The sequence below is a fragment of the Lepisma saccharinum genome, chromosome 12 (assembly GCF_977018435.1).
Source record: "Lepisma saccharinum chromosome 12, izLepSacc3.1, whole genome shotgun sequence".
Classification (NCBI taxonomy): domain Eukaryota; kingdom Metazoa; phylum Arthropoda; class Insecta; order Zygentoma; family Lepismatidae; genus Lepisma; species Lepisma saccharinum.
In genome coordinates, this window is record NC_139240.1 from 63,738,169 (window position 1) to 63,765,208 (window position 27,040).

Sequence of the window (27,040 nt, forward strand, 5' to 3'; positions counted from 1 at the left end):
ACAAGCTATGGATGTCAGTTCGGAGAGACACGATCCAGCAAGTCAGCCAGGTAAGTTCGTTTACTTCCGTTATCGTACTTTCCCCTCGCCCAAACTTTCGACAATCTAACAGAAGGTTCATTTGTAGCCATTCCTTTCTTTCAATTGCACTGCATCATTGTTTGATATTCGATTATTCGTGACTTATTCGAGTTGGACGTTAGCAGCGAGCGAAACAAATATCTTGTTGCGCTATTGCACGCGAGTTCCTCGACAGTTAAGATTTTACGCTCAGATAGGCCAAGGTTAATTCTTAGAAAATCCTCAAGGTGGCAGCTTTTACCCATTGCAACACGCAGAATAATAACTTACCAAGATATTGTGCGTGATGTGTTCTTCTTCATATTGTTGTGCTTTGTGCACCTGGCTTTTGAATACTTAGCTAATTTTGTGTACAAATCTCTGTGTAGTTAAATTTGGGACTACCTTGCTTTCGATGCAGTGATTTCAACATTAATTAATGTGGAAGACAAATTTAACAGTAGCAAACGCTGTATTGTGCAAGGCTTTGAATCAGCAATTGTGAATTTTCTTTCTTGCATAGATATAATGGTTTTACGACATGTTAATTTTTTCACTGTGCACAAAGGCATTGGAGAAAGATTTCCTACTTTTCGTCGAGGGTATTAATAAAAAAGTTAACTCAATGATTCTTACGAACACACACAATACAATCCACAATGATCTACGTAGCTAGTACTACTACAATGTATATAGTTCTGCAACGGATTACCTCCTATAACAAATAGGTTTAGAGGTACATTCAGAGAATGTTTTGGAGTTTGTACAGTCATCGGTAATAAAGATTGGACACTAAAGCGTTATGTGTGTTGCCTAACACTACGGCTGTGGTAGAAGTTGCCATTGAAAATTTGCTATTAAAATCCACTTATCGCTGTAAAGTTAGGCAACCCACATAACGCAAGTGTTTCAGGATCTAGGCGTCACATTTTTATTGCCGGTGAGTGTACAAAATAAAACACTATCTTACTTTTCAATAGTAGTCATCACATTGTGAGATGTATTAATAATAATAATCGTGGCTCTACAGCCCGTAAGGGCCTTGGCGTACCTCCCGACTGCCAGTCTCCCTCCCACAATCCTACCTGGAGGTGTGGAGATCTTCAACCAGTAATGGGGTGACGTGGGGTCAGCACGTCGAACCCCCCAGCCGTTATAGGAGATATCCGTGACCAGGTTACGCTACTCACTCGTAGATCCCCAATTTCCTCACGATGGTGGGTTGTCACCGGTCCTATACACAGGCCGAGAACCCAGGTGGACTCGAACCCATGCCGTCCCACAGTCCGAGCCCGAAGCACAGCGCCATAGGCCGCACGACCATGGAGGAGAACGTGAGATGTATTAGAAATAGTAATAATAATTCTTTACTAGATTTCTTCTGTTTATTAACGGCGCCTTTCTGATCAGATTGTGAACGTGAAAAATGGAACCAAGAAAAATGTTTCCAATCTAGATTTATATAGTTTTCGTTTGGGAACCTCAAAGCCCTATTATCGTCAACGTCTCTGCTGCTTTTGACCAATCGCGGTAATGAGGATGAATGCTTATGAGATGATATTCATAAAGATACACTTAACAGAGGAACATCCGTGGGACACGAACCAGAAAACTACTGTGAGAGAATGGCGCTTTCAAGGCGTCGAGTCGAAAAAAATCGGGTCTAAAAATGATTTTTTTAAGTCCATTTTATGCATAGATAGGCTAATCGGGACTGTACCTACAGTTTAAAGTGGGATCCGAACAACTTTGCAATGTACCTTCACCGGGTATCGAATCCGGGACTCCTTGATTACGAGGGGAAGACGTTACCACTACGTCATCGGCGAGGCCCGTGTCTAAAAATGGCATCTGATATTACACTTCTGCAAATCCCTGAGGTTAAGTTATATCGTCTTGGATTTAGTGGTTACTGGATTGGATCCTCGACATGGGGATTTATTTCAGTAGCTCAGAATCACATTGTATGGTCCTTATACATAGCAAAAATTTGAAAAGACGCAACAGAGCTGAGGTTGTAGATTCTACACAGGCCGAGATCGAAATTATTCAATGCATTTGCTATGTACACCAAAATGTGCATAAAAATCTGTACAGTAACATGTCTCAAGTACTTTCAGATGCACCCATGTAAAGTAATGAAAATCGCCTAGAAAAATTGAAAAAATTACTCAAATCGGTATATTTTGTGTTGAAATTGAGAGTTCAAAATTGAAGAATCTAAACTTTTATAGTAAGATAACTTGCGTGTATTACCAAGATGTACTAAGTCAGGTGTACTCCCCCGTAGTAACGTTTTATCTTCTCTGTGGTTGTAGTCTTGAATGAAGGGCTCAGAGTTTGTAGAACAGTAAGGTAGAATGCAGTTTTCATTCCCAGATTGAACTTTCAAGGCTTTTGTTCCACCTAATCAGAGGGTGTGTGCACGCGTATGCATTGTTTAAGCGCATGCCAAGGTTGAATCCGCAATCAGATGCCTCTTTGAAGTGGTCCCGGTCTATGGTCTACGCGGTTCAATGGCACAGGCACCACAAGTAGCATAAAATGTCGCAATATCCTTTCGAGAAAGAAGTAGAAAGTACAGATGAAGTTTCTTCCGGCTGTGATATCGAGCTCTGACCCACATTTACGCTCTGTGAAGGCTGTGCCAGCTAAGAATGCAAGGACGTTGGTTGCAAAGACCACAACAGAATCAGTACCATGTGAAATACACCATATCGGTCATTGGCGTTGTTCGAACTCTGCAGTGTTGCCAAATAATAAATGGAGATGCATTTGGAGGCGAAAGTGCTTTGTTTCAACATATTTAAAGGGTTAAGTACCATATTTAGTTTTGGAAAAAGGAGTCATGGACATGCGAGCTTTCTTTCGACGATCATGGTACCAACGTCCGTAGCGGAGTGGTTAGCACAACGCGCTACGACATCAGGGGTCCCTGATTCTAATCCCGGCCTGGGCACGGATGTTCTTGTTCCTTGTCCCTTCATCAGTTTCATCATATCACTCATCCTCATCTTCACGATTAGCCAAAATTGGCAGAAAAGCGAAGTGAAATAAACCAAATCAATCATTCAATCGAAGATTATGGTTTAACTCCCGGCTGCGACGATGACTAGATGGTGGGACAAACAGAACGACACATCCATGTCTAATCAGGCTTCGAACATAGGACTCCGTATCGAACTACATGAACAACTGCAAAACCACCTTTGTACTTTGCTGTGTGCTCCAACCCAAGATGAAGTTACTTTATATGACCTTGAAATATTAGTTTTCCGATTAGCTGACAGTTAAGAAATTTTAGTAACAAAATTTCAGGAATGCCTACAAAAGGTTATTTATCACTGTGCGATTCCATTTTCTTTTGATTCTATGAAGTATTAATTCGGGAATTTTCTCTGCAGCCTGTTCAGATTAATCAAGAAACTAAGTCTTTTGATGACAAATTATGTGACCACACATGTGGACACACATTTGGAACAGTCTCAGTTGTAAGCTAATCGAAAACAAAGAGAGTTAGTATTGCAACGTGATATATACCACTTCACCTTAAACCTATGATTGATCCGTGTTTGCTACTATCGGCAGTGTTCGAATGAGGGGTGGATGGTGTACCCCCAGCTAACAAATTTTTTGCAACGAATCCTCTCATGGTCACCATGTTAAACCATAGGACGATCCCTCCAAGCTACCCCAAGGCTCGTCTAAACATCCCCCAGCTAACAATTTCCACTTCAAGTTCTGACCATCGGCATTGAGAATCCTAATTTGATTGGCTTAGAAACTGGGGAGCTCAGCAGTTAACAATTGATAACTTGATATTATACAATCGTACCATCAAGAATTGCAACAAATGAACTAAAATAGATAATGAGATTATATTTCCGTACAATGAAAGCTCCCTTCGAAGCAAGAAAATTGTTCTTTCATTTTATCTAACTTCGTCGTCTTACTAAATACGACAAAAATAACTTGTATATCAGTAAAATATTTTAATTTTGAAAGATGTGTACCCTAAACAGGTGGCTTTATCAAGGATATTCAGTAATCAAGATTGGATGGCGTTACGTGTCGATTACGTCATTAGATGACCTAATGATGTGATGATCCACTGCAAATTACGAATAGATTGAATGGAAACGGACATAATGTATGCTAATTTTCAAGCATTGTTACTAACACACCCATAGGCTAAATTTTTTCGATGTCTGGCAACATTGTTTTTAAGACCTTGAAACTCCGAAATTGATGTCATGCTTGGGAAATTGGATAAATTATGTACAGCATTGGCTCTGGGTTAATGGCAGGTAATACTAAACATTTTGCTAGCAATATAAGTTTAGATATTTGGACCTTGATGAAATAGTTAAGCGCTTCTTTCGACTTTTTAAGTGAAAGATGTTCATCAACAGTTTGTAACACATATAATGGTACCTGAACTCAGCAACTTTGACATCGCAAAAATACGCGGTATGAGATAAATAATAAAGAAGAAGAAGAAGACTATTTTCTACTTCACATCGTGGCTCTGTGGCTTTCCTTCTTATCAGAGGCCATGCATTTCTTTTTACGCGTTGAACACATGGTTGTGGGCAAGAAACAAGAACAGGTGAGTGACCAGCAGATCAAGTCGGACAGAACGCTTTAGGCTTTTGGTATTGACGTCAGCAGGCATGTAAAAACCCTTCATGATGACGAACGTCGTATATACAGTGAAATTACACTAAATTGCTCTTTCTGTCAGGTATAATAGCTCGATGTCTTTTTTATTGTTACTGTGAAGAAAAAGTCTCTTTACAGACTCATCAAGGCTGCCCGGAAAGCTATGAATTGCGCGATGTGTAGCCTGTGAGTCTATTTCCATAACAATTTTTCACACATATTTTTATTCACTGACAATTCTAGGCTGTTGGGGATAAAGGACGTAAGTAAAAAAAGCAACTTTGCAGCAGACAGTTTTCTAAAATTTTTATACTATTAATGGCAAACATTACAGACATGTGATAAATGTTGGATTGTCACTGTTTGGACATAATTTTATATATATATATATATATTCTTTAATTGATTCAGTGGTACTTAGATGGAAACAACAGAAAATCGTAGTTTGTGACTTATGTGCTTTTTCCTGAACACCCTAGAATTATTCTAGGCTGCTAGTGAGATGTTCAGGCCTCTCCGATAGCGTAACACAATACCCTCTCGCCTCATAATCTAGAGGTCAAGGGTTTGATTCCTGCCGGAGACACACTGAGCAGTGGTTACGATTCCATTTTAAACAGTCCGATTCGTGTGAACATAAAATGGATTTAAACAAAACTTTGGCAAACCTTTATTGTAAGGATGTCATAGAGGGTACGCCAGAATGTATTTTGGAAAGGGGGGGCACTCCCCGCCATTTCCCCTAAAAAATTCTGCAGCCGGCAATAATCATAACCCACTACTTGTACCCAACTATACCCTGTTCCATTTATCTCTGGAGCAGTAGAACGAAAACAAGTCTCTGCCCAAGTAGTGACGCGAGAGGGAACGCGATTGCGTTGAGGGGGGAAAGCGACTGCAGTTACCAGCCTTCGCATAAGCGTGTACTGCTTCGCTCTGCCTACTCGATTTTCTCCCCTTTTCTGACGTTATGCGCGACCTTGTTCCAGAGATAGCTGGGACAGGGTAGAGTGACTCCAAAAGTGCTGAGCTAGCCACCATGACTGAGTGGTTAGCGTCCTACGGATGAAATCCTGGGTAAGGCATCAATGTTTTATTGTACTCATCCCATCATCCAGTTTATCAATTCATTCTTAGCGTCGCGATTAACCTGGGAGAATTAAATGCGACGGAAATATGCGAAATCAATACAGCCATACGGCGATGGGGATGAGTGATGATTCCACGAAATTGATGAAGGACAGCCATGCCGAGGACGGGATTCGAACTTAACGCGCTCCACCACCAAGCTGGTCCGATGTTGCAGACTGCGATAGCAAATTCCTTACACACGCAACCCAGTTACCTCAATGACAGGCATACGGATTCGAGTTACATAACATTCACACGATCAGTTTGTTTCATGCTATGTTCAGGCACGAAGTATTTGCCATGACATGCATGCAGTTCGATCATTATGTGCAGAAAAAGGATCACGGATTGCATCATACGAAACCGAAAGGAAGTATGAGCTTCGTTTAGGAGTATGTGCAAATTCAAGTTGGAGAAGAAAGGTGGAATTTCTGTAGGTGGACCCGTCAGCACCAACACCAAGATATTTATTTATTAGACACAGTGTGAGAAAAGAATTTTATTCCCTCAAAGAAAATGAGATGGAAACTATATAGAATATACCACATTTGTAACAAACACAGTTGACAAATAATTCGTGTCTATTAATGGTCCAGTCATCAGATTTCCCTGCCGAAAAGTTTCCAGCCTTGGGGATTAAAAAAAGCACACAATTCTACAATTAACCAAACGTACCGAGTCGAAACAACAGCAGGCTGTTTTTCACTTAAGTTTTCATGACATAGTACTGATGATATTGTACATGCATTAAAGTGTTCACAAGAAACTTGTAAGTTTGTTAGGTGGACTTTAAGTTTGAACTTGGCAATAGAAATTTATTCAAGTTCTCAGTTTTACTAGTTCCATAGCTCTTTTTGTGAATGAATTTGTGTTTTCTTAGAATATAAATACACTAAGTGTTTCTAAATTACGTATCATAAGATATAATGACTCAGAAGCAATAGTTTAGTTTACTGACTGGTAACATGCAAATATGCATACCCACCCTTAAAAAGAAAACTACTTCTCGAAATGAAATCTCAAATGCACGCATCCCCAACCCCCCCCCCCCCCCCTCCGAAGAAAACGCTTAATTCGCACAGTGATTAGACAAATCATGCCACAGAACATTGTTCCATGGAGGCATATATACATTTTGGGCATTACTGAAGTTTTACCATGTACATTAATTGTTTTGGAGTCACTAATTACTATACAGACGAACTCCTCATCCCTTTCTCCACTGCTCCATCAGAACTCTTTTGAAGGAATGTAGTGACATACTGTTTATATAAAGCCCCGGATTTATGCCACTACTTCATTATACTTTTTGGCCATTTCCCAGATCGGAGATAACTTAACATAGTTTATTCGAGATTTCGGCAGGTTTCGGTCTGTTTCTCCTTTGTGGCACACGATATGCGGATACTAACTCCGTAGAGCATCGTTTTTCAACCTATGGGGCGCGACCCACTGCTGGGTCCCGAGGAGGCGTTTACTGGGTCGCGAAGTTGGGCTCGAAAATGTATACTGTGTCTTAAAAACCTGTTACATTTAGACTACTAAGATATATTGTATTAACAGTTTAAATTAAACCTGTGTTGTACGTAATATACACCAAGGTCCGTCGACGTTGTTTGCCGCCTGCGGGGAATCTAGCGGTCGATGGACCTTGGTCTAAACTCTTTGCATTTCTATTACTCGCACCCTACCATTGCTTTTTACCGGCATCTCTCTGATGTTTAATTTAAGGGAATCGTATATTTGTAGTTTTCATGTCAGTCGCAGCAATGAGTTCTTAATTATCTGTGTGTTACATGCAAGTCGAGGTGTCGCTTGATATTTCCGACCGCCTGTGTGTGTGTATGCGGTTGCCGAGAGGCATCAACTGTCATGATTTTTGTAGTCGCAGTATGTAAAAATTGTAATTTTTCTGCCTTCCAGACCTTAGAATATTTTGTAATTGAGAATAACCTTTCCTTACCTAGTGAATCTGTATTGTCTCATCTTCTGCTCTCGGTAACGAGATTGAAAATTGCTTTCCAGAAAGTTACAGTGAATTCAATTTGATTTGAGACCCATTTTCGTATTTTGAAAGTTCAAACATTTTGTCAGTAAAACTAATAAATATCAAGCTGGGATTCTGGCATTAAAATTAAATTTTTAGATTCCGACTTAACAAAGTTTTGGATATCTTTAAGAGGTGAATATCCTGAACTTTCGGACGAGACAATAAAGTTGTCCATGCAGTTCTCCACCTCATATTTGTGTGAAAAGGGATTTCATCTCTGATTCAAGTGAAAAGCAAGTACAGTAATAGATTTGATGTGAACTCAGATTTACGACTTAAGTTAACAATCATTGAACACAAGCTTATGCGGAAAAGGCGGCCCCAACCGTCTCATTAGTTCGGCGAGTGAAGAGAAATTGTTTTCAATTTCATGATGTGTGTTTAATTAGATGTTAGACTAGAGTAAATTAGTCTTTTGAATTACATATTTACTTTTCTAGAATGAAGTATGTGAAATTTGTTTAAGCAATCGTAAGAGAGGACTTCTGAAAGCACTCGATGTTAGCAAAAATATGATTATGAACTGGGTGCACACCCCTACAAGTAATTGTGCCGGCGCCCATGCTTATGGATCCCATGAAGTGTAATATCCTTCAAGGTGGGTCCCGGACTGAAAAAGGTTGAGCACCACTGCCATAGAGTCTACTTTGCTATTTACAATTTTATGTACTACAAAAGGGCAACCTGGTGCAGAGAAAATATATATAATATATTAAAAAGTTCAATTTTGTCTTTTGTTACGCAACTATCATCAAGGTCACTACAGTTTTTTTCAAAATGAAGGAAAAAAGCGTTACGAAACAGATGTCGCTGAATGAGTAATGGAAAGGATAGATTTAATGATGACAAAAAATCATTTCCGTGATCGTTATCAAGTGATGTACGTTTCATGAAATTCCGGATGACGGTGTACAAAGGATAGTCGTGGGTTCTAATGGTTAAAAAACGTGATTTTTTATTGCTTAGGCCGGTATTTCTATTATCGTTGACACAGGCAGCTAGTACCAGAGCGGAAATTCTTCACTAATGGTTCGTCCATAAGCAACCAAGCAGGCTGTCCGCAAGAGGGCTCTAGTTTCGTCCTTGGCGCAAGACGATGCTCAGTTGTTATTGTGGACACATCTTTCTAGTCTGAGGCCGTGTCCGAAAGGTGCAAGACCGTACTTGAAGCGAACATACTTCGAGAATGGTCCCGCAGTGCGGTCTTGAAGTCGTGGACAGGAAATGAAGATCTTTAGAACTGCACTTCGACTGCAGCGCCAAATACGATCAGTAGATATAACCGAGGACACGTTGGTTTTCCACGCTTTAAACACTTGTTTTCACCATAGAAATCACATAGCATTTTCAAATGTTCGTACACATACATTTCCACACATTAGAAGAACTAGGTATAACCAACAACTTGCTGGCCCATAACGTATATCTACCTATGTCGCTGGCTTTCTAGCTCCGTGATTTTAAACAAATGAATAACGAGTGCGGGAACCACGTGACCTAGTCACCAACCACCTGTACTGCGAGCTGTGCACTTGCGTACTTCTGTTCTTGGCGCTTTCGAACTGTACTAGGTGACGTCACTTCCGCCAAGACTATACTTCAAGTCTGTACTTTGTACCTTTCGGACAGAGCCTATATCTATTTAGTTATTTTAGTCTCTTTTCTATCTGTTCAGTCTAACAGCAACGATGAGGATGAATGTGGAACTAAACGTTTGGAGCTAGAATGTTAAAGTAACTTCGTTATGCCACTCCATGTTTCAGTTTTGTTATAGTTGAAGCCCTGATTCGAACGCCAGTTACACAGCTCAAGAGAAAGCCGGCCGGACGTGTATCTGGTTTCGAGCCAGCGTCTGTTTTTCTGAGAAGCGCTGTTGCCACTCTTGGCTGCAGTGTTTACACGTCCATTTATTCACTGCGGCGTTATACTCCTAAAGTCTCAACATCGTATAAAAAAATAGCACTACACAGTAACACAACCTAGGAAAGATAACGCAACCTCACGTTAAGAAATCTCTAAAGAAACTGAGTTGGCAACATCTCATGTACTCCACGTGGACTTCACAAGAACGGTCAGTTCCTACAACGGACGCTATTGGAAAGGTTTGAGGGGAGGATATTCGTGGTTGTTTACTCCTGTAACAGGCGGAACTGATCTTTCGAATTTTTTTTTAAGTATAGTGGCGTTCGACTCAGGACTTCAACTATGCATTATATTGCATATACCTATAGGTCATTTCAGTTCTTACGGCGGGCGCGCCAGCACTGTTGTCTGGTTGGTCTGAGGCGAATTCCCCACTCCCCACTTCCCTTGCCAGTTTGTAGAGCGCACGCCGTAAGAACTGAAAAGATCTATAACTGTAATGTATCTGTATGCTAATGGGTACAAATTCGGTTCACGGTTCGGGTAAACCGAACATTTCTGGCCATCCGCGCAACGCTATACAGTAACCACTTCACTTTAGAGGCGGGCTGTAGAGACGAAATCCAAAGGTTTGGGTTTCCGAACATCTGAAGTAAATGTCCAAGGGCAATAACAAATTATAGGATTACAGGATATAATATTTTCTTACAGAAGCATTACCCAGTGACGTCGTTGTAGGGGACGGGGGATAGGGAGAACTGGCCCCCGAAATTTCCCCATGCCTCTCAAATTGTTCTTCGCTTGTAGGAAATTTTAATTATTTTTTTTTAAAACCTGTTAATTATTTATTTAGAAAACTTTACATGGAATTTACAATCAGTTTTTGTTTTTCTTTGTTATTGCACTTGTTCGGACACCAAATTAAGTATAAATGTAATACAGATGTAAAATACTTAGAAAACAATATATAATTTATAAACCATATTAAGTTGTATATAACTACAAATGTTATGTGTGTTTCTGTTCAAATTACCCCCCACCTTTCAAACACATCAGCCTGGCTATATCTATAGGTTTACTTAACCTGTTCTGTTCAGATCAATACGGTACATAACCCTTTTTGTTTCTGTTTCCAGGTGTCAATAATGTCCTTAAGCAGAATGGGAAGAATTCAAGCGATGCCCACCACGACACATCAGTGTTGCCAATCAAACATCACCGATTTCGATCAGTGTTGGCGCAGGCAAGTAACAATCTTGAAGCAAATTGCCTAAAAGAAATAACGTTGCTATTTATTTATTTAAAAAAGAAGAGCCACTAGCTGGTGAGTAATTTTTCTCAGATGGATTATTTAGGTCTGGAGAAATGGGAGGCCGTTTGGTTTCAGGAACTGATGCTGTATAGAGAATATGAGTAGCACAAAATGAATTTCAATCTGACAGTGGGTCTCGTATAACGCGCTGGACCTCAATCTTCCTATTTTTCCTTGTAGGCGCGACTCTGCATTTTTTTGCTTATTACGTTGTTGTTAAATCCACTTTATGCATAGATAGGCTGATCGGGACTGGACCTACATTTTAAAGTGGGATCCGAACTACTGTGTAACGTGCCTCCATCAGGTATCGAACCCAGGCCCCCTTCATTACAAGGCGACGGCATTACTGCTACGCCATCGAGGAAGCAGTCAGGAATCTAGAGGTGGGTGGGCAACTTCTTTAATTTGGGGGGGGGGAGCTGTTACGTCCGGTGTATACACTGGTGTGCATAGATTTTTAAACTTCAGGGTGGGCACACTCCTGACTCAGGGTGAATGATGCCCACCCTGGCCCTCTGTGATATGTAATTTCCAAGGGTGATACGATTAGTATTATATATGTGCACTAGCGTCCCTCGTGGCTTCATCTGCCAGGATGCATATGTTTTCATGTTTCTATGTCCTGGATTTACTGCTGTAAATATATCAAGAGAGCCCCCGCAGAAAATATTCGGAAAATCCCTTCTTAGTGGATGCATACGTCATAAGAGAAAATGCGCCCGTAAATTTTCAGGCTTCTAGTTTGAGTTTTGTAAGTCAACTTTGTGCACAGATGAGCTAATCGAGACTGAACCTACAGTTTAAATCGGAATCCTAACCGCCATGTGCCTCCATCGGATATCAAATCAGATGTTCCTTGATTGCAAGGTGACGATGTTACCACTATGCCTATCTTAGGTTTGTAGGTTCAGACGTTTGGGCTGTGAGTTCATGAGTCAGTGAGTGAGGACCAGTGATGTGCCGTAGACTATAAGTTTACGTCTACATGAGTTGTCTACACGTAATCTACGCGTAGATTACATTGGGTTGTAGTTTACATAGACTACGTAGACAATCTAAAGTGCATTTTCAAGGCTTTCACGAAAGGAAAGTGACATTTTCAACTATATTGGTTCCTAACGAAATGAAAAGAATCCTATTACAACAAAATTTCTCTTCTCTTCCATCATCAACTATGGAAGAAGATAAATAGTATGCAAAAAACAACAACAGATGGCAGTCGTGAGGCAAGAGTGGTCTTTTCCCCATAAAACACTAGAATATTTCCTATGTTAGGTTCTTTTCCTAGGTGAGAATTTGGAAGAAAGAGTATGAAAAGTTCTCTTCACACATCAGCAACTGATACGCAGTATAATTTTGTTTTACTTCCACGGCGCCCTTTGTTATCATCTTTCGCCATGTTTACATAGATTACCTAATCTACGTGTATAAAATAGTCTACGTGTAGAATGTAGACTATCGTTGTTTACGCGTAGACGCACATCACTGGTGAGGACATCTCTTTTATGCGCTAAGATATTCCTGAGAGAGAAAATGAAAAAAGTATTAGGACAGAGAGGAAGATTACATAGATAGAGAGTAGAGAGATTGATAGATAGATAGAGGAGACGGGGAGGGAGAAGTAAAAGAAACGATAACCACAGAGGAAGGTAAAGTGAGAAGATGGGAGGGAAAATAAAACACGTATGAGCGAGAGGGAGACGTAAAAACAAACGATGAATACAAAGAGAAAAGAAAATTGAGAAGAGGCAAGAAAAATAAAGTATTAGAGATAGACAGAGACAAGGGGGGGAGAAGTGAAAGAAGCGATAACCACACCGAGAGAAAAAGTGAGAAGGCAAGAAAAATAAAACAAGAAAGAGAGAGAAGTAAAGACATGGACACAAAGAGAAACGAAAATTGAGAAGAGGCAATAAAAATAAAGTATTAGCGAGAAGGAGAAGGGGGGAGCAGTAAAAGAAGCGATATCCACAGAGAGAGAAAAAGTGAGAAGGCATGAAAAATAAAAGAAGAATGGGAGATGGAGAAGTAAAAAAGAAGCGATGGACACAGAAAAAAAAACAAAAGTGAGGAGGGGGCAAGACACATATAGAAAGTGTTAATGAGAAAAAGAGAGGGAAGGAAAAAGAGATGCAAAAAGTTGATAAAAATTTAAAAAGTGACAGAGAGATGGGAAGCAATGAAAGAAGAGAATGAGCAAGAAATTCAGCGAGATGGATAAGTATATAAACAAATAGAGATTATATTAATTATTTATCAAATGATCTCTGATCTTCATTGCACTCTACCCAGGGTAATTTCTTATTGAATCTCGCTTGAATGACAATCTCACAAGCTCTTCTCATGATTTCTTCCTTTCTGCCAAAATAGAGACGATAACAGAAGCCAGTAATTGAGGAGCAAAGGTTATCTGTCTCGTGTCATGGAAGTCAGATTAGTAATAGTATTTGTGCAGCAGTTCAACGCACTGACAAGATATTTGGGTTCCTTTATCTGATATGAACTTCTTTTCTATCTATGGAAAACAAGTTTAAACTTCACTGACGGGCTCTGTCCTGGACATCTCACATGCTTTAGGATTGACCTTATCACAAGGCCAATTAAAGGAAGGGGGCTATTATCCCCGTCCCCTAAAATGCTCAAGAGGAAGCAGGATATCTTCATGCCTCCCCAATATTCACTCTGCTTTTGTTTTAAGTTAATGATATGAAAAGTTGGTTAACTTTATTTTTGACAATCATATGTACAGTCAGTCAACGGCAAAGATAATGGTAGGAAAATTGTCCACCGCTATTTTAATTATTTTTTTATTCTACACCCTGTGTTGCTTTAAGGAATGAAAGTATGTTGGTTCGAAGCAGGCATTGTTCCCTGCATATTGACGTCATTATTTCAATCCATTGTGATCACAATGTGTAATACAGACCGAATTACTGTCTGACCAGCGATCCGAGAGCTCTCGAGTTTTCTGCGCATGCGCGAAGTAGAAGAGTCCGGTCATAAATTGGGGGAGTTTGCGGAACCGCTTCTCTGAAACGCGAGCAGCGCGAGTGTCACGTGGGGAAAGAGAGCAATGTTGCCAACCGGAGAATATTGACACAAGATATTGGAAGTGCTCTGTCTTTGCAAAAGCTGAAATCTTGAACGTAGCGCCAGTTCGGCATCTTTGACCCAACCCCAGAGGAAGGCGACTGGACCCGTATCTGGTTTCGAGCCACCACTATGGGCGCCCGGGGGGGGGGGGGGGGCAAAAAAATGAAAGTCAACCCTGAAAAATGAAAGTCAACCAAAAATTATTTATTTCGCACATATAGTTTCATTTTAGCCACAATAATATGTGTTAATTATTGCATGATCACCATAAATTCAAATTTAAGCAATGTGTTTTTAGGGAACAGCACTATTTTTGGAGAAAATGTGCCTTGTTTGCCCCCCTGGAAAAAAAAATACCTTCCTTGCCCTTCCCTGGAAAAAATCATGCGGACGTCCATGGCCACCACCTGTTTTTCCGTAAAGCGCTGTTGTCACTTTTGCCTGCAGTGTTCAGACATCCATTCATTCACTGTGACGTTTTACTCCAAAGGTCTTTATATTGCATAAAAAATAGCAAAACACAATAACACTAATCGAGATTCAACTCTTCAATACCAACAGTGAACCTAAAATTGACATAGGAATTTTAGTGGGGGACTGGATATTAAATTGAGGGGTATGCTTGCAGTTTTTATCTTACTATACTCGTGACAGCCTTTATTATAAATTACAATATTATTATTTTTTATTCTAATAATTGTAACCCAATTGAAGTGTATGATAGCCTGATGTGTAATTAGACTACTGGTATCACAAGCCACTAACAAGTCTCGTTAGATGCGATGTGTTCAGGTATATATTGTCACCCGCTGTTTTTATTTTTTCGTCGGAGATCACGACACGTCGCAACACCTCACTAAAGGCATTGTAAACTGCAACACCTCACAACCCACCAGGGTGCGAAATCATTGAAAACTGGTGAGGGGGAGAAAGTTCTTAACCTAAAGCCCCCTCCCCACAAACATATGTGAATTATGCGATGTACATATTTCTAATGCTATTAAACGTAAAAATAAATTACTAAATTAAAATAATTATGATGATTATTAATTAGAAATTAATTTGTTACTTTCATACATATCAGATAGTGTAAAGCAGCTAACTAATTCCTTTACTAACCGGTTAAAGACGTTTATAAATTATAACATATTTGAAGTGGTTTTATTATGTGTAAGTTTTTGTTTAGTTTATGCACTATGTTAATATAAATCAATTAGATTTCATAGTTATTATTGTTTTCCATTCTTGTTTTTCTTTTGTTGTGTGTATTGATGCAGATTTGTTAATGATCTCTTGAGAGAGAAAGCATTCAACACTCACAACCACACTAATTTGTGTGTGTTTTCGATATTATTCTTAGTAAAGTATATTTGAAATTGAAAGTAATTGCTTTGTTATAACAAAAACTCTACCCCCCCGGAAATTTTTTTGGTGGGGGGAAATCCCCTCGTCCCCCCCAGGATTTCGCACCCTGAACCCAACAATCCAGAAATACAAGAAAAAAGGAGCGAAAAGAACAAAACAGATCAGCCTTTCCACGTTTTTTTCCGTATGGGGTAAAGTCTCAGCTGGGTTTTGTCCGCAGATGAAGTCACACCCGCTGCAGTCGCGAAAAGAGGCGTGTCTGGCCCTAGCCTTTCCTTCTTGGTTGTTAGGGGGAAAACTGATCTTTCGGAACTTTCTTTGGTGTAAAGTGAGGTTGGAATCCGGACGAGGAGTATAAACAAAACGCGGAAAGACGAAGTTTGTTCGTGTGTGTGTTTGTAGTGTGTTCGTGCGAAGTTCTGTATCTGCTTTTGTAATGATGGAGGCAGGACCGTCACAACGTTCTAATGTTAAACCTCTACGCAGCGTGTGCAAACAGATGGTGCACAATGTGCTTGCATTCTGCGACAAAGAAGCATTAGAATGCCACCCTCTAATTCCAATTTCGCAGGCTACAAAACGTGCGAGTGCAATCGCGGGCGTATCAGAGGCGACTGTGAAGAGAATTCGCAGTGAAGCAAAGGGCGAAGATAACCCGCAATTTCGATCACCCCGAAAACGCCAGAGAAAAAGCGTTATTGAGAATGTCGCTTTAGACGATTTTGATACTGGTGTAATAAGAAGAGCTATACATGAATTTTACGTGGTCGAGAAAACTGTGCCAACCATTCGTAAATTGCTTCCTGTGTTGAACGAACGCATTGGGTTTCGTAGGAAACGTGAAACATTAAGGAAAATTCTCCACGAGATCGGTTTTTGTTTCAAAAGGTCACAGAACAAAAGAAAGTTCATCATGGAACGAAACGATATAGTTTTAGCTAGAACCCTGTATTTGAGAACAGTACGACGTTACAGGGAAGAAAATAGGCCTCTTGTGTTTGTGGAAGAAACGTGGATAGACAGCAACCTTACATTTGGAAAATGCTGGCAAAGTAAAGACGAATGTGGAGTGGTTCAAACCGGTAATGCCTCACGGCGCATAATTGTTTTGTGTGCGGGGGGAGAAATGGGTTTCATACCGAATTCAAATTTATTGTACAAAGCCAATACAACAAGTGGGGATTATCACGGTCAGATGAACTCGACGATCTTCGAAAAGGGGGCAAAGGAAAAACTAATTCCAAACCTTCCCCGTAATGCTGTTGTTGTTATAGACAATGCCCCTTACCACTCTATCGTAGTGAACAAGGTTCCAACAGCTTCCAGTTCCAATACTAAGCAAGCAATTTTAGATTGGCTCGTTGCAAATAAGATCGTGCATTGTCCCCAAATGCGCAAAGTTGAACTATTAGATCTGGTGAGAAGAAACGCGCCTGCAAGGAAAATATTCAAATTCGACACGATACTCCAAGAACATGGATACGTTGCTTTAAGGTTACCTCCTTATCATTGCGATATTAATGTCATTGAATATGTGTGGGCAGATGTGAAAAGATTTATTCGCGATCGCAACGTAACTGGTGACACAAATATGTCAAATCTGTTGATATACTCTGAACAGGCGATTAACAGTGTCACAGTCGAAAAGTGGAAGAAACACTGCTCTCATGTGTCTTCATTGGAAAATATCTATTGGGACAGAGACGGAATAATCGAAGAAGTCTGCGAGCCTCTGGTGGTCAATTTAAATGACAGTGATGAGTCAGCTTCCGATTCGGATGACTTGGACGATTGAACTACTTTCACAAAAGGTATGCTATTTCATATTTTTTCACATAATTTTCTGCACAACGTCATTCAAATGTTTCTGTTTTTCTGTATGCTTATGTGTTGCACATCATCTTTACGAACATTTCACTTGCGTCATGTGTTTATTTTGTTGAAATGACATTTTCTTCTTTTTGTTTTATTTTTTGCCAAAATCTTGGAGCGGGCGCGACCCCCGACCACCATTCTAACGATGCCCCTATAAGTGAAACTGCAATTCTTTACCCTACTATCCTTGTATTTTAAATTGGAAAAAGGACGAACGGCATGGTTGTGCATGTCCCTCGGTTTTCGTTACTTATGTTCTGGTGGATAAGCATCCTCGCAGATTGGTAACACTGTTCAACGTGCAACCGCGAGCGGCATTCTTCCGCCTGCCTTCCTACCGCCAACTTCCCCTTTTTCTTGGCACTTTGCCAACTGGAGCTCTGGGATCGCTGGTCAAACAGTAAAATGGTGGTGGACAATTTGCAAACTGTTTCTTTCGCCGTTGGGTGTACGTACAGTGGGATCCATGAGTAACACCATGCAAATCGTCCATCACCATGTTCGTGCACTTTATTTGACCCAATAAGAGCTTCAAGAATTAAAAGAAAATTCAAAACAAGCTGTTGACAACTTCTGCACAAGCATACATAAAAATCCATCTCTTAAAAACACACAGGATGTAAGAGAAAGATTAATGAAAATAGTCATGGACAATTTGCCGAGCAATGCTAGTGGATCCCACTGTACATTTAATAGGTACTCTCAGTTATAGTAAAGCATCCTCCCTGACCACAGCACATAGGGCTACGATGCCACAGCTTCTGGGTTCGAATCCCGGCATAGGTGTTCTTTGTGAATTTCATCATATCATCATATCTTCGTGATTAGCCAAAATTGGCAGAAATGCGAAGTAAAACAAACCAAATCATTGATTCAAGAAGATTAATTTGATTGCAGTGACGTCTCCGTGACGTCATTTTAACACTTTCCGGTCGCCAATCGGCAAGGATACCATCGCCATATTTCCGTTGCGATCATCGTTGCACACGCTTGGAGATAGTTCTATTTTTTGCCACCAGAGAGCATCTTATGTTGTTTGGGTAAAGGCTTACCGTTATTTCGTTGTTTCTTTTTATAACGTGCACAGTGCGTGTTTATGCTGATTTATCAAAAATACGAAAAAAGACGTAATTTTTCAATAAATATTGCAATGTGTAAGTTATAAAAATGTAACATCTAATTGAAATATCTATTGGAACAGAAACTATGCTTTCATTTGATATATAATACATTGTGATACTATTAATAGTGTATTTTTCTGTATTTTTTAAAACGTCCGTCCACAGGTAAAAGATGCGTGAAAACCGTCAGACCGTTATATCGAAATATATAATTTTTTTATGTAGAGGGAGAGGAAGGGTAGGATAAATAAAAGAAGTGAGGAGAGAAAGAAAAAGTCAAGATAAAATAGAGAGAGAAGAGGAAAGGAAAAATAATATAAATATTAGCATCGGACAAACTTGGGAGGAACAGAAAGTGATATGAGTACGATAAATAAAAACAAAGGATGCAAGAGGGGTAGTAGACGAAAACAAAGGACTGAAAACGGGAGAGAGAAACTATTTTAGAGGAAACGGTCAAGGAGAAAGACAATAAGCAAGATAAAATAAAGATGCTAAGATTGGGAAAGTAACGCCTGCTTTAAACGGAAGCATTCCCTTTACATTTCTGCTAGCATAGAAATTTAAATCATTTTTACAGCAGACAATAATTTGCACAGGCCCTAATATTCCGGTTAGCATTTGCGATTGTGATTCGAAGCGCGTAGGAACACTGTGTACAGCACGTAACCGGGTGACGCGTTTTTACATACTAACTAATAAATTTATACAGGAAGAGATGCAATTTAAAAGAGGAAATGGTTATTTAATTGATGACATATCGTGTGAACACACAAACCTTACATATTTTTTGTAACATTAAGTAACATCATTCACGTTTATATATTGAGATATTTCTGTTCATAAGGCAGTGCTGGTGTTTACAGTTGACACGACTAATGTATTCTACTATACGTGTACTGTGTACGCTGAAATGTATGTAGTTATGCAGTGGCATTGATTTGTACCTGAAACCATTTCGTATGAACTTTTACTTCCTTCGGTTGAATGGTTATCCGCTTTTTAAAATGTCCTGTCCGGTGCAAACTAACTAATCTGTGCATTTGACCATAAAAATACCTTTGCAACTTATCAATTAGGCATTTTGTAATACGTAAAACATTTGGGTAAAGGTTCCATGAAAATAGAGAAATTTGCTCATGTGCAATATCACAGTGCATTATTCTGAATCTTCTTGTACTGTTTCTTACTGTTTTCTATTCACAGGTTCTGGCCACAACATTTATGGGACTGCTTTGCATATCGTATGGCATGAGCCATGCATTCCCAACGATAGCCATCGCATCACTCCGCCCTGCCAACGGGACTACTTTCTTTCTCACGGATGAACAGGCGTCTTGGTTTGGTGAGCATTTTTCCCCCCATGGGGTTCACTTTTGATACACCATTGTAGCACAAGCTCCGTTAGAATAAGTAAACATATATTTCATGTGTTGTAAATGTTAGATTATGCATGTTTAGGCATGTTTCGTGGATTTACTGCTTACACTTTTGAGTAGTTCGAAAAAAGTATGATAATTTAAGCAATTGTTTAATTTCAAATAGTCTTCGATTATAGTTATCAATGCAATAATGTTGACTTCAATTGAAACCTTGCACCAGTGGCGGCGATTAGGATGGGCGAGGGGGGGCGGTTGCTCCCAACTTAGCGCCACTTTTGCTACCGCACTATACTACACCTTATCTACAAATGGAAATATTCTGTATTCCCCCCTTAGTTTTGGCACCTTGCTCCCCCCCCGGTTTTGGAACCCAATCGCCGCCACTGCCTTGCACTTGTTATTATCCGCCTATGATTAACTGCAAACGCATAACACATTTGAAATATGTCATGCTCACGCTGCTGTTGCTAGTACAGTGGTATCCATGACTATTACCGTGCAAATTGTCCATCACCATGTTCGTGCACTTTATTTGACCCAAGAAGAGCTTCAAGAATTAAAAGACAACTCAAAACAAGCCGTTGACAACTTCTGCACCAGCATACATAAAAATCCATCTCTTAAAATCATATTGGATGTAAGAGAAAAATTAATGAAAATTGTCATGGACAATTTGCACGGTAATATTCATGGATCCCACTGTACGATTTCAGTATAACATGAAATGAAGAATGTGCAATTACTATAGGATTAATAATTATGGATACTCGAGTTTGGACTCCAATTAAAAATTAGCCAGTGGTCCCCAAACTTTTTCGTTTCACGGCGCCCTTACTGTGTCAAGATTTTTTCGCAGCGCCAAAGTCATAATGTAGGCCTATCTAGAACTTGCAACGCTCACTTAGTGTGGTTAGGTACTTGCGTTAAGCTAAAAAATACACATATTTCTAATTCAGAAGTATTTTATTTGTAAAAAGTACAAAATGAGTACATATTGTGAACAATCATATCATTTCAGTGAAAATATTGGCCCAAGTGAGCCTTCAATTCTACATTAAGCTGTGGTAACCAAAAAAAAAAAATTAAGATTGTACCTATGATTTTTTATTGCCGTTGTGTTTTCCAAGCGACCGCTCTCTGAAATTATACAAATAAGAAACTTGTAGAAATTTTCAGCGAAAAATGCATGCTCGACCAGGACACGAACCCGAGTCTCTGGCATACCGTGCCATTGCTCAAATCACTTTTTTTTTTATGCAGGAGTGACTACTTACATGATCCTATGATAACATTACACATATATCAGATCTAGATTACATAATTAGGTGTACTTACAAGAAAAGGGCCAGCAAGAAATTTGCATAGAGTGTTTTGCGGTTAGCTTGGTCCATCTGGTAATAATTCTCACTGTAGTGATATTGCAACGAAAGCATTGACACTGAATTATGTCCTAAAATATAATAAATATATTGAGCTACTAAAAACTGGACCACTCTTACTTTAGCAAGAGGGAAGAACCATAGGCGTAGCTAGAACTTTATATTTGGGTGTGCACAAAGAAATAAAATGAGGTATTGTACCTTTTTAATAGCATATTTTGCAACACAATCACTTGGCTCTTTAACTGCACTGATGTTAGTAAAGGAATATAAATTCACTAAATGACAGTGTTGAAAATTTCTGAATTAAATGTAGTAGAAAAAATCAAATTGCATAGAAATTACACACACACACAAAATGTTCATAAATGTTACAAACAAATACATCAAAATACACGTCATCTATAACAAGAGATGTCTCTCAAAAGGTACAATGTTCTTAAACACATCAATAACTTCATTTACATCAATAGACTAAGCTTTTTCCTGTTCCACAAATAGCAAGAGCAGGGCTTCCAATCTATCCTGCTTCTGAGTTGCTCTTAATTTAGTTTTAACTTGGGTAAGCTTGGAGAAAGCTCTCTCACACGTGCAGCTTGTGACAGGTATAGAAGAAAAGCGCTGCTGTACAGAGTAGAATCCAGTAAATATCTTCTTTCTCCAATGACATCAAAATATCGACACTAGTTTTATCAGCGATAATGCACACGTTTGTACCAAGTAATGACATTTTCAACTTGTTACAAACTGCCGCTTATTTTCTTTCTTATTGAAATATCTGTATTTAATTCTCTTTGATAAAGCAGCCCATTAGGGTGTGCCTAGGCACACCCGGCACACCCCGTAGCTACGCTTATGGGAAGAATACAAAATCTGGTAACAATAAATGATCTACAGTAAATGTATCGGGCGATGTTCTACATATAGTACCAAGGCATTTACACAAATACTTCCATTGATCTACCGTTGCGGGACATGTTACGAGGCGGTGTTGTAAAGTGTCTTCAGCTTGATGACAATCACTGAGCTACCGAGCCGGCCTGGCCTCGCCTGATTTTTCGTTATCGATGTTTTACCTGCGTGGAATCGTCTCTGCCAGCGCTACCGGAACGGGATCTGTTGCCTTTGAAACACAGTAGACTTCGACGTTGCCTGGTTCCTCCCAGCGTACAGATGTTAATTATTGTAGATCTACAATGGCACGGTATACCAGAGACCCGGGTTCGTGTCCTAGTCGAGCCTGCATTTTTCGCTGAAAATTTCTACGTAGTACATCTACAATAAAAACTTGTCGTCGGACCGTGATGAAATTTAAATACAATGCAGTTGGAAAGATTTTAAGTACAATTCTTAATTTTCAGAACTTTTAAATCGGCCAAAAAAAGATTTTTATCATTTTTGTGAAACAACTTTCTCTTAGTATTGGGTAGTCCAACAAATACGATATTGGTCCTGTTTTGAAGCTCTTTGCATTTGTTTTTAAAATCGATTATCATTGTCAATTCACATTGCGAAACAGATTTTAGGCAGATTTTTATTCAACGGATTTAAGTTGTGTGTTGAACGTCGCAACACCCCTCGCAATGGCAGCCCACATTCTCCACTGTTTAATGCAGATCGCTGTAGTGACAGGATTACCCAGTACTAAGAAAAAGTTGCAACGATAAAAAAATCGAAGGCATATTCCAAAGAAAAAAAATGGTTACCATAGGTTAACGCAGAATATAATCAGCTAAATTTTGATGTAATTCGTTTTTACGTAGCTCTGTTGGTTAATTTTTAATTAGAATCCAAACTCGAATATCGATAATGTTTAATCCGACAGTAGTTTCCACATAGATAAACAACAATCATTAAGTGCAATCTGGCAAGGTTTTTCGAAAAACCATCGAATTTGCTTGAGTTAAGCACATAGTAATATTACAGGCAATTCCCATGTAGATGAGTGTGCAAAGAAAGCGGCATGTCTTCCAAATATTACGCAGTTATCATTATATAACACTGATCTTCTGCCTAGAGTGAAAGAACATTTTGAAAGACTGGTTTGATTGGTGGCGACATGAACTAGTAGCAGTTGGTGAATCAGACAGATCAATTGTTCAATTTAAGCCACATCAAACATGGTCTCATGTGGATCGAATAATAAGAGATGTGAATGTGTCTGAGAAAGTGCAGACGTGGACAATATAATACTGGAGTGTCCAATGTATAGCAGGGAAACGAATACATTATACAAAACTTTATATAATTTAAAAGTTCAATTTCCAATAAACTTGATAAGTTTGGTGGCCAATCCAGATGTTCGAGTGGGATGTGGTTTGTTAACATTCTTAAGAAAATGTAACATTCAATTGTGAAGGGAAATTATTTTATTTTTGTTCTAAATAGTCTTAATATATCTTCTGTGAAATAAAGGGGGGGAGATATAATTATAAATTAAAAATATAAAGCAATTTTGTATATTCTAGAAAGAACTCATGGATAGAAAACGGTTTAAAAGCTATTAGCCCTATGAAGCACTCGTGCAATAGCACGGTCATTCGTCAAATTTGCACCAAACGTAACTCTGGCAACAGTATGCAGACGACACACATCCAGTGATGGCCGGAACTGTACCAAGATAGTACACGAGAGAGCGTTATAAGAGTTGTGCAATATTACATGGCAATTGTCTGTTCTCTCTCTGTAACATTCACCTGATTCATTTTTGCCATTGTCTTTTTAGGAGCAATACCAATGATATGCGTTCCTGTCGGGTGTCTATGCTCAGGCCCCATCCTAGAGCATCTAGGAAGGAAAAAGTCTATGCTGGTGATAGTGTTTCCTTTCATCGCGGCCTGGACCTTGTACCATCTGAGCACCACTGTTGCCATGATCTACATTGGTGCTGCACTTGCTGGTACGGCAGGAGGCATGCTGGAAGCCCCCACTCACACATATGTCGGCGAGATCAGTGAGACTCATCTTCGAGGGATACTCATAGGGTACTCCAACATGTTCGTGTCGATTGGACACATGGTGTTGTTCCTTCTGGGAAGTTTCTTAGACTGGAGAGTGGCTGCTGCGAGCTGTATTGCTGTGCCTCTAGCTTCGTTTCTGGTTTTGCTGCTCGTTCCTGAAAGTCCCAACTGGCTTCTGTACAAGGGACGTGTAAAAGATGCAGAAAAATCATTGAGATGGCTAAGAGGGTGGATCCCACTAAGCCACGTGGAGAAGGAATTTGAAGTCTACAAAAGCTCTACTGAGGAACAAGTGAAGGGTGTCCCTATTGCTGAGAAAGTGAAGGAGTTCTTGCGACCAGAAGTTTTGAAACCGTTTGCAATTGTTTCATTGTGCTTTGTGCTTCAGCAACTAGCAGGAGTTGCAGCGTTTTTACCATTCTTCATAGAAATTCTAGAACAACTAGACTGCCCTATAGATCCTCACTATGCTACAGTGATCATCGGTTTTGTAGGTCTTGTCGGAAAGATATTCCTCATGTTCGTCATACGCTGGACTGGCAAAAGAAAGCTCTTGATATTCACAGCCTTTGCAAGCGCAGTGTGTCTTCTAGGTGTTGGTGGTTATACCTACCTCAGAGACGCTTATCACCTTACCTTTCCCTGGCTTCCACTTATTTTAATATTTGGATTCAGCTTCTTCGTAAACGCTGGCCTAGTTCCCGTGCCATGGATGTTGATAAGCGAGGTGTATCCATACAAAGCACGAGGTGTGGCAAGTGGCGCCTCAGCGGCAGTTGCATACATTACTCTCTTCACGGCAATCAAGACCTACATCTATGTCCGCGCTGCGTTTGAAATGAAAGGTGCTTTCTTATTCTATGGAGGCCTTGGAATGCTCGCAATTATTCCTTACTACTTCTTGGTGCCAGAAACAGAGGGTAAAACACTGCAGGAAGTTGAAGATATGTACAAAAGAAAGAAAAAGGATGAAGATTATGATCCAAAAAAAGAGGTTTGCAGACTATAATATATTTTTATTAGTGAGATCGTTACTGTTTGAATTTTTATTTTCGTTATTGACAGTTGTATCTGTAATGGAGTGAGGACGTTAGAAAGTGTATTTTATCATGTTTTACTGTACAAATACTTTAAATATTTTATGAACTATGATTTTATACGAAGAATCTTATGTTTACGCAACAAGGTTAACTTAAGTTGTTTCGTGTCACAAACGGAACACCATCGAAAATACAGAAATACCTTTCAATAATGTCCACTTTGTGAAAGTTTCAGCAATAAATGCAATTAATATTAACTGTATTGAGCAAGTCACAATAGCGAACAAGCATAATGTGGAAAATTCCTCAATTTTTCTATCTATTAAAACATTTATAGAGATGAAAGAAATAAAAGAGTGATATTTTTAAATGGTGTACTTCATTACATTTGTACTTTCATAGTTACAATGGAGGATGCAGATTGAGGGGAAACCGAAATCTGTGAAAATTAGTATGTAATCTAAGCTAAATGTTATGCATGACATGATCGTAGTGGAAATCATTTACAATGTATCTGTTGAAATGGTGTATGAGGGTATACACAAAGTCACATATATACCCACTGAACATTAAAATTGTTAACAAATTCGAAGCGAACCCTTGCACTGTACAGTGGGATGCACAAGTACTGATCGGCAAATTGTCCATGACTATTTTCATTAATTCTTCTCTTGCATCCTACTATATGTTTCTAAGGACTGGATTTTTATGAATGCTTTTGCAGAGGTTGTCAACAGCTTGTTTGGTGTTTTTTTCAATTCTTGAAGCTCTCATTGTTATAATCGATGTACGAATTACCATTACCATTTGTCTTCCTACGCATTCCCCACAAGATTTCATTTTCCTGCTCTCTGAGAAAAAGACAGCCGTCTCTAGAAACCAGCGTTCTTTCCCATGAAGCCCTGCATATATCACCGCCCCCTACTTCGAGATAAAGAAGCCAGTGTGTCCCGCAATAAAATCTCATATCCATCCAGTCCACATTCGGCTCACGTCACAATCAATTAGAGTTCAGCATGATGGTTGAAATTTAGAGAAGCAGCTAATCACGGAACTTCAGGCATTTTAAAATTTAAAACCCCCAACGAAGACCCTCACCCTCGTCCTGAACAAGGACCCTCTGTTCTCAAGGGAGTTCGCAGCTGGCCAGGCCCAGAATCCGAACGATCGTCGTACACATAACAGGCCCTCGCAGATGGACATAAATTCCTATAATTCCTACGAGCGCGCCCGCCAGTCCGGCTCAGTGACAGTGAAGTGACAAGGGTAAATAATATGGAATCTTGAACTACAACACTGCCTGAAAATATCTCTTCGTATCACTTCGCCTCAGTGAAGTTTCGACAGCCACAGAAGGCATAACTTTATCTAAGTGTCCCTGTTCGGGCGCCATTTATATTAGGAATTAAAATAAAAATGTTTGCTTACCGGTTCGAATCTGGGTCTTTACGTTAATTAGGCATAGATGTTCACTTATGTAAAAGGAATAAATGTACCAAAATAATTAAGACAAGAGTTCGGCCGATGGATAAGGATACACAGGTTCCTTATACAGTGGTCTTCATTTACGAGCCAAAATTATTACTACAAGAAGGAATCAGACATCAGAAATCAAGACACTGAACACTGAAACATGTTATGACATAATATTTAATGCACTGTAGATGACATACTTACAACACCTTGCCTCCCGTCTACACACGCACCATGCGGACAAAACACTATCGCCGACCCATAAGTCTCT

The 27,040-nt window shown here is 39.5% G+C and overlaps 1 protein-coding gene across 2 annotated transcripts; it reads left to right on the forward strand.

Annotated features, from left to right (window-relative positions):
* On the forward strand, positions 1 to 25,666 carry LOC145996161 (facilitated trehalose transporter Tret1-like). Of its 2 annotated transcripts, XM_083132509.1 has the most exons (4): positions 1 to 50; positions 10,903 to 11,009; positions 19,742 to 19,880; positions 24,022 to 25,666. In XM_083132509.1, the coding sequence occupies exons 1-4, from the start codon at positions 8 to 10 to the stop codon at positions 25,263 to 25,265; spliced, it is 1,533 nt and encodes a 510-aa protein (XP_082988635.1). In that variant the 5' UTR covers positions 1 to 7; the 3' UTR covers positions 25,266 to 25,666. The 2 variants fall into 2 exon arrangements, with proteins under 2 accessions (XP_082988635.1, XP_082988636.1); XM_083132510.1 differs by lacking the exon at positions 1 to 50 and having other exon boundaries at positions 10,980 to 11,090.
* Positions 25,667 to 27,040: the final 1,374 nt, after the last annotated feature.

Coding starts and splice junctions, on each gene's coding strand:
- LOC145996161 (XM_083132509.1), top strand. CDS start 8: ATGGATGTCAGTTCGGAGAGACACGATCCAGCAAGTCAGCCAG. Junction 51..10,902: donor CGATCCAGCAAGTCAGCCAG/GTAAGTTCGTTT, acceptor TTCTGTTTCCAG/GTGTCAATAATGTCCTTAAG. Junction 11,010..19,741: donor TTCGATCAGTGTTGGCGCAG/GCAAGTAACAAT, acceptor TTCTATTCACAG/GTTCTGGCCACAACATTTAT.